The sequence below is a fragment of the Asparagus officinalis genome, chromosome 3 (genome assembly GCF_001876935.1).
Source record: "Asparagus officinalis chromosome 3, Aspof.V1, whole genome shotgun sequence".
Classification (NCBI taxonomy): domain Eukaryota; kingdom Viridiplantae; phylum Streptophyta; class Magnoliopsida; order Asparagales; family Asparagaceae; genus Asparagus; species Asparagus officinalis.
In genome coordinates this window covers 70,931,676-70,945,467 of record NC_033796.1, presented here as the reverse complement: position 1 = coordinate 70,945,467, position 13,792 = coordinate 70,931,676, and the positions used below count along the sequence as shown (strand labels likewise).

General features: G+C 35.1%; 1 protein-coding gene across 4 annotated transcripts; it reads right to left on the bottom strand.

The window, feature by feature from the left end:
- Positions 477-6,568, bottom strand: LOC109832330. Of its 4 annotated transcripts, XR_002244711.1 has the most exons (4): positions 6,393-6,568; positions 6,126-6,217; positions 2,202-2,357; positions 477-840 (listed from the first exon to the last, which is right to left on the bottom strand). XR_002244711.1 is itself a non-coding variant. In XM_020399738.1 (3 exons), exons 1-3 carry the CDS (start codon positions 2,673-2,675, stop codon positions 779-781), a joined length of 240 nt encoding a protein of 79 aa, XP_020255327.1. In that variant the 5' UTR covers positions 2,676-2,754; the 3' UTR covers positions 477-778. The 4 variants fall into 4 exon arrangements, 2 of the variants coding, with proteins under 2 accessions (XP_020255327.1, XP_020255326.1); XM_020399738.1 differs by lacking the exons at positions 6,126-6,217; positions 6,393-6,568 and adding an exon at positions 2,654-2,754; XM_020399737.1 differs by lacking the exons at positions 6,126-6,217; positions 6,393-6,568 and adding an exon at positions 2,654-2,754 and having other exon boundaries at positions 2,230-2,357.

The following is a 13,792-nucleotide window of genomic DNA, read 5'->3' as shown; positions in this document are numbered from 1 at the left end:
TGCAGCGTCGGCAAAAGCTATGCGTCGGCAAAAGTTTAGTTTTTAGCGACGCTATCCTGCGTCGCTAAAAGTATAACTTTTAGCGACGCTTCACTCTGCGTCGTTAAAAGCTATACTTTTGGCGACGCAAGATAGCGTCGCTAAAAGCTATACTATTGTCAACGTAAAGTAGCGTCGGCAAAAATGTAGCTTTTAACGACGTATAATGAAACGTCGCTAAAAGCTATACTTTTGGCAACGCAAGATCGCGTCGCTAAAAGCTATACTTTTGCCGACGCAAGATAGCGTCGACAAAAGTATAATTTTTGGCAACGGTAAAAAGTATAATTTTGTCGATACTAATTTGCATCGCCAAAAGTAATATCATTTCTGTCAACTACAAGCCTACATTGAACCTGAACATCCACAAAAAATTTACTCCCATTCACATCAACAAAGAAACCAAACATCAAATTATACTCCAAACAAGTTGCATATTATGATAAACAAAGAATTTGCTCCCATTGCAAAATAATTACATTCATTTCCATTTCCAAATCAACACTCAAAGACCTGTTTAAATATTCCAGTTTGCCATATTCAGTGTTTTCCATTTCAGAGAATGACACATTATAAGATTTACAGGAAACTAAACTAAGTTGAAAAAAAGAAAACTTAAAGTGAAAGAACGACACGATCAGTGAACCTCTTCACAGATGAAGGTATATTCTCTGGTAGAGTTTTTGCGACTCTGTCTAACTCCTGCATTTGTTGCTTTGCAGTCACTCTATCAGGGCCACTAAACATATTCATAAGCTCTTTCATGTGTGGTAGTCTTTCCATCAGTTCTTTGATTATTTCCTGTTAGAGATGTTAAAGATATCAGTTCTTTGATTAAACACTCTTCTATATAGTTTAAAACAAAAGAAAGATTTTCAAGCAAAATCATAGCAAAGATCATGCAGAAAGAAACTAAAGGCATTTGAAAATTACGCAAAAAGGAAATTACAGACACCCTAACCCATCCATCTCCAACTAGTATTTTCTTCTTCAACATTCGTTCTTTATTATCAGCATAAGCTTCAGCTATCTCTCCTTCTATAGGAATAAAATAGCTTCTATAGGAACATCCTTGTGGCAAGTCTTTTACCCTTACTCTGCGGAGACATATGCTTCAGCTTCAGATTTTTGAAAAATATATTTAGCATCAGACCTCATTTTTTGCTTTCTTAAAATTATTTCACTTGAACTCCAGAAGTCAAGTGTTTTCATTCTTTTAGTTACACTAGTATGTCATACGTACGTTGCACGTGATGCATATTAAGAAACTACATGAGTTTAAATATTTGAAGGCTAAGTAAATATCAACAATTAATCTAAAATTTTTAAGGCAACAACAGAGAAAAGCAAACAAAAGCCTCTACCAACCTCATTCATTAGACACAAGAAAACAACGCAATAGAGGATACAACATGTAAAAAGACAAAAAACCAGCTCCACACTTCATATACACTATAACCAATTCAAGCTGCTCAAAATCAAAATAGAACCATTTGCTTTAGATGTCGAAGTTCCATAAATACGAACTTTGTACCGGGCAAATTATTTCTTTCCTCTTAGTTTCACTCTCAAGACCCTCTCTAGTTTGGTAATTATCTACTAATTTGGAATTGCTTTTTAAGACACGTACTCTTGAATCACTTGAGGCTTCTCATTGATGAGCTGCAACATCATGGATGTATGTTGGCAACATCATTCATTACACATCCTCCACAAACAATTACTATGCAATAACTTATGTTGGCAATGCAAACCTAACCAAATCCGTTCAAGAAAACCAACCAACAAACAAACGTGCATTTTATGTGAATCTGAGTCATTGTTTAATCCATTTGTATGAGCTAAATGCAACTCTTTAGATATATAGAAAGTTGTCTTAAGCAAGAATGGCTATTAAATCTGTAATTCTATCATTTTGAAGTTTGTTTGGAACCGGTGGAAGGCACATATGTAAGTGCAGATGAAATTCATGGACCTGATATCAATAATTCTAAAGCTCAATAATCGAACTCATGGATCTGCAGTGGAAGCAATAGGAACTCTAAAGGCTCTTGCATGTATAGAATTAAGTGTAAATAATCAAATAAAACACACAATAGCATCTCCCTCATATGCTCTCTTTATTATCAAAATAATGAAAAGGAAAATGAAACGTAATTTACCTTTCAACAGATGAGTTCTCCCACTAACCTCAAAGTCCCTAAAAATCCAAGGACTGCAACCAAATTGATTAATGCAAACAGATCCAGAAGCACGACTTATTTCTTCCATTGCTATACAGTGATACAAGTAATCAGGACCAAGGCCTCCATATTCCTCTACAGTGGAAACAATTGAGTCAAACAAGATGAGATATAGTGAATTTCACGGGCAATAGACAAATGAAAAGGTAGGTACTAAAGGAGACTAGAAATGTCATCCATGAAAAAAAAATCACCACATACAAAATAACACCAAAGCATGAAACATAACATAATAACACCAAAGTATTGCAACTAAGTAACAGGAAAATCACCACATACAAGAAACTCTAAGGACACAAAGGGGGTTTGGAATATTTTAGCATCAATGAGACATGAGTTGTGATGACATAATCCCTAATAGAATTACTAACCTTTGAGCCCTTTGCTAGCCATAGAAGCTTTACTTCCATGTCAGATCTCGAATGCACTATACCACAAGGCAAATAACCAATACAGGATTCACTTGTACCAGAGTCCTGAATGTTAGACATGAAATCATTAATTGTTGTTAATGCTGCAACGCCAACAAACTCATAACATCATGTAAACTTTAACGTGATGAAACACTAGCTGACAGCTTAAGTTTCACAAACCAACAACATTGGGAAGGGAAAGGCATATTGCGAAAATAACTAATCATAAGCAGCTCCTAAAAATGAAAATGATCAAAGGAATGTTCTGATTGTTTCTTAAAAAAGAACAGAAAAGTTTTACCAATATCGTATCAAAGGGATGAGATGTTGCTTCCATCTATCGATTTTACAAATCACAACAAGGATTTTATTAAATACAAAACAAATAATGAAATTACTAAATAATCAACTGCCCAAAGATGTACCTCTGTTTCTTGATACTGAATGGTTGCCATTCTATAAACAATGAACAACCATCACAATGCTCAGATTATTCATATGGCTGTATTTTCATCTATATTACAACTCTTAGCATATATCATCCCCTGCAGGGGCAAGTTTACTCGTCAGTGAGTAGGAAGAGAATTAGGCATATATCATCATGCAGGGGCAAGTTTACTCGTCAGTGAGTAGGAAGAGAATTCAAACACAAGAAACGAGTTTTACCCTCATAAGGTTTTATCCGAAATGAATTTTACACAGTTAACCTTAAAACAAACGACTTTAGTTATTTTAATTACATGCTGTAATGAACATTGAAGTGTCCTATATGGATCAATAACTCAGATTTCTTCTTATAAAAAAGGAAACCTGAACATCAAGCCATGACTCTCCAAGCGAGAAATAACAAAAAAGGAATCAGGTAGAAAATCGCAGTGATTTCTCCTTAACAAGTGTGACTCAAGTGAATGAATCCTTTTATACTTTACAGATACCTGATAGTAATCCTGTATGGGCCATAAAGTGACATCTTATGGATCAAATAGGTGATGCAATATGCATGCCCTGCAGTTCTCTTGATTCTAACATGAAGAACGAGAGGTAGCGAATGTTTGTAAATCATAATGTAAAATACAGAAAGCCTTTTAGAGAAAATTACTGTGGCATCAGTTCAATGTGAATAAAAGAAATAATTGTCAGTCGGTACTTTTACTTTCTTTCCGGGACATAGTTCAATTTCCATTGACATCGTGGTTCCTCTTTCTGTATAACATATAGAGAACGATATATGCATCTTCTAGATAGCAAGACCCGTGTTGAGACCCGAGATTGATTTCCCTTATTTGTAAACTGAGACCGCACCATTATTTGTTCATGATATAAATTTTATATCGATATGATGGTTCATTGGCTATTTCTAATAATAAGCAGTACCAGGATACTGCAATCTCAGTTGGCTTCAATCCTCAATGTCTTCTAAACTCAACATATTAGAATTGATATTTATATTTTTTGTTATTATAAAAGAACCATAAATAATTTATAATTTGAAGAAAAGTCTTTCTCCCTGTTTGTGAGGACTAAGTCCATCTAAAAGCTTTTATTATTTCCCGAAGGCATTAGTCGACTAATCTGGCTCAAATTCCCTCCTAAGGGACTCATACAAGAATGAACTTGATTGTAATAATTAATTAGAAATTGAAACCTGAAAAACTAGCTAATATATATGGCTGTTTTTCACCATCCGGACATCAAATTCAAGGCATGCAAATGCCAAATACCGATTTATCGTGACCCATATGCGAAACTAAGAAAACTTAATAGTACCAAAATTTAAGCAAAATACTACAGAAAGAAATCACAGATTTCCACACATAAACATGAAACAAAAGCCAGAGAAAGTTTTCAGAATCAAACTTCGATCTTCGCTTTTTGCCCGTCGGAACCGTTGGGGCGCAGATTACAGAGAGCTTGAAGAGGAGATGGGAAGCTAGGCTGCTAGCCCGCGCCATTTTCCTCTTACGTTCAATTTGATTCGATTTGGAAGAGGAGAGGAGAAGGAGAGGTGGCGAGATCCGATTCGGCGAGATCCGATTTGGGTCGACGGCGGCGGCGAGCTTCAGAGGATCGATGGCCGGCGGGTGACTCCGATGGAGGCGGTGAACTCCGACGAAAGCGGGCGGAGCACGGGGGTTTGGGGCAGGTTTCTAATGAGAGAAGAAAGAGAGAGAGAACGGGATTCTGAGTTTTTTCTCTTTTTCGCGAAAATAAAGGGGGGAAATTCCCGGCCTATAGGTAAATAATTTGGGGTGTTTTTTTGGCGACGCGGATGAACGAAACAGCGTCGTAAAAAGTAACCTTTTAGCGACACAAAACAAGAACGTCGGGAAAAAGAGACTTTTAGCGACGTTAGCTTAACACGTCGCGATAAATGCATATTATTAGCGACGCTAATCTTAAAACGTCGCTAAAAAGCTATACTTTTGCCGACGAAAATAAAAAACGTCGGGAAATCCATAACTTTTACCGACGCTAAGTTAGAACGTCGCTAATAATATACACTTTTAGCGACGCTAATTATAAACGTCGGGAAAAATATATTTTTGCCGACGCTAACTAAAAGCGTCGGGAAAAATATAATTTTTACCGACGTATTTAACCATGCGTCGGGAATAAGCGTCGGGAAAAGTGCAATTTGTCGTAGTGTTTTGAGCATCCGAAAAATTCGGATTGGATACAGATTGGGCATAAAACCGAACCGAACCGAATATGCCCAGCCCTAGGTGCATATGCTAAAAAAATTAACTATTAACGAATTTTTTTAAAAACTTTTATTCTAGATTCTTCTTTCACGTGCTTAAATATATAGATCTTTGTCACATATTTATCATGTTTGACCAATTTTTTATTGATGTATGAAGGTTAAATTATTAATCAAATAACACATTAATATGACCATTTATATTAGAGAGGCACTAGGGGCACACCCTCTACCACACTCCCAACCACACCACCTCTATTGCTACAGTGCACGGGGTCCACATGAGATTTTAATTTTTAAAATCTCATGTGAGCCCCGTGTACTGTAGCAAGAGTGGTGGTGTGGTTGGGAGTGTGGTAGAGGGTGTGCCCCTATCATTGTTTAAAAAAAAACCAACCATGAATAAAAAACATACACACAAAATCCAAACTTCGCCACTGATTATAGTTGCTACAACGAACAGAACTACGCACACACAGAGCTGTCAGCTTTCCTCATTTCAAATTTGTGGCACATTGTCAACATAACACCATCAATAGAAATCTCCCATTTTCTTGTATCTATCACTTGTCGAAATTAACAAAATCAACAACACTCTTGATCCAAAGGTGGGAATTTAAAAACAACTTAGCAAATCATGGGCTTTTCCGAGTGAAACTTGCAGAAACAAAGAAAACACAAATCTAAGCTCAACAACATCAGCTAAAAAGCCATGCTAAAAACACTTACTCGTAGGTCTTTGCTTCAATGGCTCGTCTTCTTCTTCTTCTTCTCGAAGTCTCTAGAGCAACAGATGACATGGAATGCAACTGATTCTGAATCTACAAAATCATAAATAAATAATAAATAAAATCTTTAACATAAAGCATTACCCCGCGACCAAAATCATAACGTACATAATTCCACTCAACAACTAGGGCATCTCTTCTTAATCTTTTGTAGAGAAAAAAAAGGGAGCTGGTATATACTGATTAGATTAAAGATCAAAGTTTTGACCTTGAGAGAATAACAGGAGGGGTTGTGTTGGAGCCCGCAGGTGCCGGATAGAGACGGGAAGAAGAGGGACAAATTTTCAAAACAGACATGTTTTGAAATTTATTCCCAAAAACAGACATGTTTCCAACTTAATTTCAAAAACCAATCCAGTTGACTGAAATTTGGTCGGTTTTTGAAAAAAAATTTACAAACTTCATGGGAGTTCAACTCCCGTGAAGTTTTGTTATGAGAAAAAACTTCACGGGTGAACTCCCGTGAAGTTTGTGAACTTTTTTTTTCAAAAAACGACTCAGTTTCAGTCAACTGGGTCTGTTTTTAAAATTAAGTTGGAAAAAAGTCTTTTTTGGGAATAAATTTTAAAACCAGCCTGTTTTGAAAATTCCTCCGGAAGAAGAGAAGAAAAGAGCATGGCCGCCATGGCTGATGCGGAGCTGAGAGGGGACCCCCTCCCCTTTTTGCTGTTTCTAGAGAGAGAAAGAGGGGAGGGGGTGGGGGGGGAGAGAAAGTGAGAGGCTCAGTTTTTGTTTCATGCAAGCGTGTTTGTCTTATCTCCAACACCGGGCGGCTACAGGGGCAACCCACTAACGGCCCTACGTAAATGCACATAGTGAGGTAAACAAGTAATGGGCCAACATATCTGCACCTAGTAAGATATTGTCGGATTAAGGCTCTTATATGATCCAACCCATTAACGGCCCAACGTATCTGCAAATTGTAAGGTAAACATGCAGTGGGCCTAAGTCTAACTCTTGTAATTGTAACTCTCAACGTTGGAGTTATTTGAAATAACCATGAAAAATATATAATTAATAATGCATGTACTTTATATTGTACTATACTATAATTTCGTTCCTCTCAAAAGAAAAAAAAATAGAAATTAAAAATAGAAATCATACTCCCTTTAAAAGCACGAGTTTGGAAAATCTTTTTTAGACAAATATACCTCTTTATAGTTTGAACTACCTTATCTATAATCAAATTCTAATTTTCCATGGTCAATATTACCCTTCACTATTTTGAATATTTCATTTATATATTAATCTATCCTAATCATAATCATATCTTATCTTATTCGTATGTGAACCATGTTTAGCTTAACAATTTAAAAAAACTAATATTAATAAAATATATAAAACATAAAAATGTTATTAGTTTGTTAAGATAAAGAAATTACACATAGATAACATATTATAATACATGAAGTATTGTAAAAAAAACCATAAAAAGTTTTAAAATTGCAGAAAAGAACCTGAAAAGTTCAAAATTATAAAAAGCATCCCGATGTCTCAAAACTTAAAATAGAAAACATGAAATTAAAAATTTAACATCAGTTTTGCAAAGAATTTAGAATTTACAATTAACACCTCAATGTCTCAAAAATTATAGAAACACCCTCAAAAGTTTAAATTACAGACAAGCACATTAAAATTCTAAAATTTTAAAACTTACAAAAAACACAGATGAATTCAAGAGATTACCATGATACACCTAAAATTTTTAACATTTTAAAACTTAAAATAACAAATATAAAATTAAAAAATTAATAGCAGCGTTTGAAGAATTTAAATTTTTTAATTAACACCCTCAATATCTCAAAAATTATAGAAACACCTTCGAAAGTTCAAATTATAAAAAGCCATCCTAAAATTCTAAAGTTTTAAAATTTGTAAATAATATATGATGAATTCAAGATATTACCCTTGGACACCTAAAAAATTAAAATTTGTCGAAATTAACCTCAAAATTTAAAAAAATTATAAAAAACTCCTTCAAAATTTAAAAATCATAAAAAAACTCTAAATTTTCAAAAATTTTAACTAGCACACATCAAATTCGTCGATTGGTAATAATTATAAAAGACATCCTCAAAACTTTAGAGTTACAAGAAATATACTAACATTTAAAAAATTACCACCAACACATGAAACATAGAATTTACAACTACCAAACTTAAAAATAAATTTTTTAAAACACTTTCAAAGTTTTAAAAATTACAAATCACACCCTCAAAGTTCAAAACCACAAAAATGGGCTAAAATTTTTCTAAGTTGATACTGGTAAACAAAAACAATAAGAATTGATTAAAAACATCTGGTTAATGGATAAAATTTTAAAAAATATTATAAATTAAAAATTATCAGCACTATATAAATTAAAGTAATTTTATATAATTTTAGTAATAAGTTGGGGTAGCCAAAATACATTCATAATATTAATTGATAGATGTTTAAATCCATAGAAATGATAAAACACTGTAATATTATACCTTAGCATTAATTGATTTTAATTTAGAAACTTTAATCTTTGACGTTAATAATATTTATAGGGTAAAAGAATACAAGGAATTACATATGGAGAAACTATTAGAATATTTAGAGATAACTTTAAAAGAATTGAGTTATTTCCATTGCAAATGGGAAAGTGATGGAAATAAATCTAAAATTCAGAAAACGTCAATAAATCACTTGAATTGGCATTAACATAAGACATATCTATTAGTGAAGCACTGAATGAGTTACATTAAAAAATAATTTAATAACTTTATCTTAATCAAAGACAAAATCTCCATGGAAGACATAAGAAAAATTAGTAAGTATTCATAAATTCCATATTGTGTTCTTCAAATTAAATATTAATATTATAATCTAAGAGAAATTGGTAATGAATAATGCAGGTATTTAGTTTAGATCTTTATGGAAAATAACAGGGATAGAGAAAAGGTAATATTATTGAAATAACAGAAATTCTTATTGGATACACATCAAAAGAATTCATTTTAGAGGAAAATAAATAGATAGCTAATTTATTTAAGTAATAAATTAGGAACACAAAGAATTTTATATATATGAAATTAATATTTATTCTCATTGAAATAGAAAAAAAATCAAAGTCTATATTTTGAGTAGTTTGTGTTGAACATCATAAGTACATTTGACTTCTTTGTGAAGTTCAATGAGATGATAAAAAATTAACGAGCGCAGGAAAGATAACAGCATAATAAATACAAATTTAGCCTAATGTCACAATTGATGTAGATGATGAAGACACTACTCTAGAATTGCCCGAAAAATGATAAATGATAAACCTGAAGAAGGATTGATCTTAACTCAATAAAAAAATAAAATAGAAGAAATAAAAGACAATATTTTCTGAATAGTTTATAGAATAGTTTAATTATTTTGAGTGAAATTAGGAATCTTTAGAAGGGAATTTCATGAATTTTTTCCAGTACTTTTATATTCTTATGTGTATGTTTTTATCATATAAAAGTATACTAGAGTTAGCATTAATCTTTAATTTATATTTTTTTATGAAGTCTATCAATGATTAGGAATAAACTTCATATTCTCTTTTGCATCGTTTTAACATACTTTAAATCAATCATTTTGCCATATTGGTTTTAAATATTCACCTTTCTTGTATAACATTATTTTAATATTTTTTACTTTGCAACGCTGTACTTTCTCAAATAAAGCTTAGTTTCATATCGGTCAAAAATAATATGAAAATTCAAATTATTTTTAAATTATATTTGTTTTTTGTCAATTCAAATATCAACATGAAAATTTAAATTGGGTGTATCCCATTTAAACAAACATAAAAAAATAATTGGGATGCAATAGTTTAAAGACAAAAGTGAGCACAAACTGCCAAAAATACTTAATCATGATATTAAATCACGTGCATTGCACGTGTGTAAAAACTAGTTTAATTCTAAAAAGGTGTGTTGGAGGGAGACTAGGTTGCTTGTTCCGTTAACCACGTCAGCTGATTGTATTGTTGAAACTAACTTTTTTGTTGTCGAATTACGTATGACGAGGGCTCTTGTCCATCAAGAAGGAACCACCTCCAAACGACAATTAAAACTTTGATGGAGGAGTAATAAGGTGATAGCATCAAGCTTTGATAACAAAGTGATATTGGATAAACCAACTTCGGAGCCGAGGGAGGGGTCAAACTCACTCTTGATCACAAGAGCTGATTCAACTGTACATGTCGCGCGGAGATAACTTGGAGAAACACCAGTAAATGCAGTAGTAATAAATATGGGGGAGTTACAATCCTTTTGATAGTTGGTGAAGATGTATTATTTATAGGTTGAGAATCTACCAGCGTCGCGGAATTGCCATGTCGCAAAGATATTGATCAGTGTACGATCATTGTATATATGCAGCGCAATACTGTTTAGTACTTTATGGCATGTTTGGATGAAGGGTAGAGAGGGAGAGGGAAGGGAAAAAAAAATCTAATTTTAACATTGTTTGGGAGTTCTATTTATGAGAGTAGATGAGGAGAATGGGAGAAAATTTGAGCCAAAATATTACACACCAAAATGAAGTGTAATGAAAGAGAAAAGAAGGAAGGGGAACATTTCCCTTCCTTCCTTTCCCTAATTCATGTCCCAAGCACATTGACTGGTGTAGAAGGGTAATTGAGCAGCTTGAAAGAGCCGGGGATAGTTCACGATGCGAGGTTAATTACAATAGTCATCGTAGTGAGGATACAGCTTCCAGATCACATTAAATGTATAGCATACGACCATTTTTAGCCTTGTGTCACGAACATTGGTGAGCGCCGGGGCTAACTCCGCACGGTCTCCAACAGAACAATACTTGGCGCATTAAATGCAATATTAGCGGATACAATGATTTGACCTCTAACGCAGGTTTTTGTCAGGCCAATTGTCGCCTAGGTTAATCTAGCACCCGTTGCGATGTTAGCATGCATTCAGCAGCTCAAGGTGGTTAACTGTGCACTGCTGTTTAACTACGCAGTACAACTTGTTCTGTGACGAGGTTAAGGCAATATTTAGTCTATTTTGACTTAGGATTTGGGATCTCTTACCCTTTGGCTAATTAGGGTCTCTCATGACTTTGATGCGCTCATTGATCATGTCAAATGACCAAATTGCCCTCAGTGGGCCCACACTGCGTTGGATTGATCTTATCTGATAATTTGCATTTTTTACTGTCTACGCTCCTTAAATTCTTGCGCTTGCTATTGAAAATGTTAGGCAAATGGAAGGAAAATAAAAAGTTTACTAAAATTTATAAGAGTGAGTCTACTTTTTTATTTCTTTCAGGCCAAGCTTTTGACTCTTAAAAAGTGATCAGAAAATCCATTAAAACATGAGGTCTGCCCCCAAAACAAATCTCATATCCTCGCGTCAGAGTGAATGGAACCTAACGAAGTTCGTACATGACATCTTGTTTTTGACAAACTTGCTTGTTTACACTCGCGCTATTAACAAATTTGGTCCGATGTCCTATCTACCCATCTAGACTACTTATATGTCATAAATGAGCCGTAGCAAGAATTACACAAATAGCATGGCTGGAAAAAAAGTGCTCCCACTAGTAAAAGGAGCTAGGCCCGGCCCCAACGGGGAATAGACCCATTGGGACTTCTTTCACCAGCTTAAACCGTTGAGGCAAGTTGATTTATCCTACACGGGCGATGGAGGGAAATTTCCCCCCATTTATTTTCGCGAAAAAAGAGAAAAAAACCTAGAAAACCGCCGTTTCTTCCCACTCCTCTCCTCCTCCTCTCCTCCCCTTTTCTCATCAGAAACCTGACGCCCCAACCCCGGTGCGTTTTCTCTTAACTGCGTTGTCACGGTCGGAGTTCACAGTCGTCGTCGATGCTGCGTTCGTTGCCGCCGTCGACCTACAGTTCGCGAGCCGCTGTCGAGCTCAGTTACGGCAGTCCCCCTTAAAAAAACAACTTTGAACTCGTCGCTACCATCGGAGTTCGCCACCTCCGTCGAAGTTTGCAGTCGCCATCAAGCCCTGAAGTTCGTCGTCGTCGTCGACCCTCTAGTTTGCCTCTGAATTCCCATAAAAAAACCCTAGTTCTTCCTCCTCAAATCGGACCTCGCCGCCTCTCCTCCTGCTCATTTTCGTCGGACACCTGACTTGTCAGTCCTCTACCTCTCAAGCTTATTCTCTAAATCCATGGAGGCTTCCTCTGATGGAGATTCTTATTTGAGGTCGGATGGTAAAGCTGGCATTTTCCTCATACTTTTCATGGAATCACTTGATTAAAGTTTTTTATATTATAGTGCATCAGCATATTGAATGATATTTGTCGGTTGCAATTCATTGTAAATTATCCTTATACTAAGTATATGTTTGCTAGGTTATGTTGCATTTGCAGTTATCTCTGTATAGTTATTGTTATTTCATAAAATTTGTGTATGTTTGATTATTATTGTATTTACACATCTGTGAGAGTGTCTCATGAATAATTTGTAGGCAAAGTGGATCCATGTCTCAAAATACTTGTATTTAAAATTTAAGGCAATGCGTAACTATGTTAATTTCAAGCTAATGTCTAGATCGAGTTGCTAATTTTTAATTAGCCAGTTATCACTTAATTTCTAAGAGGTATTTGGTGCTGTCAAAAATGAAAATTATTAGCATAAAAAATCCAAAAATAAAGAATTAGAAATTTTGACCTGATCGGAAGCAGTAGTGTAAACATTGCCCTAGAAGATTAAAGACCCGCCTATCGCCCTGGCGCAGATGGTCCTCTCTCCCCTAGCAGTAAAAACCCTCAGAATTTGGCCGGCCTCTGAACTCGAGCGAGAGTGGCAGAGCTTCTGCTCAGATGAAGAACATTGCCCCCAAAAAACAAAACCAATTAAACTATAGCCGAGAATTTTTGAAGGAGAGAGAGAACTCGGTTTCAAGAGGAAGAGAGGAAATTTTTTTCTTTGTGTTTTTCTCGAACTGATCAGCCCTCTATTTATAAGGTTTACAAACTCAAAGACGTTGCCAACAATCCGTGCATATTCTCCTCAATCGCGTAACCCCCGCATGATCTTTGCAGCCATTGCGTGACTGAGTCAAAACGTGTAAAATGTGCAAAAAAGAAGATTAGAGAAATAAAAAGAACACGTACGCGTGCGGTGCGGTGTGGCGCAGCGTGGCGAGGAGTGGTGTGCGTGCGCACGCGTGCTTGTGTGTTATGCAAAGCCCACCCAATACAAAACCCAAAACATTACTCAAAGCCCAATAAAGGTGTTCCAATATAAACCTCTTAATATTTGTCTCAATTTCCAATATGGGACTATTCACAAAGGTAAAAATTGCCTTTTCATAAACAACATAGCCCCCCCCCCCCCCCCAAAAGGTAATATTTAACTGAAAACTCAAAAATCAATAAATAAATCAATAAATCATAAAAAATTAGGTTGGGAAACCTTTCGTCGTGAATTCGGGAGGGGTAGCTTTCGTCTTTGAACCTTTTCTTAGTGAGTTCATCACCACCTAAGGGACATAATGGACTAGCCTTGAATTAGGCCCAATGAACCAGGTATTGACGAAAACACACATAATACATCTTCATTTACTAAGCAAAGCTGGTTGAGCGTTAAAGACCGTGCTCACAATAAACCG

Coding starts and splice junctions, on each gene's coding strand:
- LOC109832330 (XM_020399737.1), bottom strand. CDS start 2,675: ATGGCTAGCAAAGGGCTCAAAG. Junction 2,358..2,653: donor GGCTAGCAAAGGGCTCAAAG/GTTAGTAATTCT, acceptor TTTCCACTGTAG/AGGAATATGGAGGCCTTGGT. Junction 841..2,229: donor GGATTTTTAGGGACTTTGAG/GTTAGTGGGAGA, acceptor CATCTCTAACAG/GAAATAATCAAAGAACTGAT.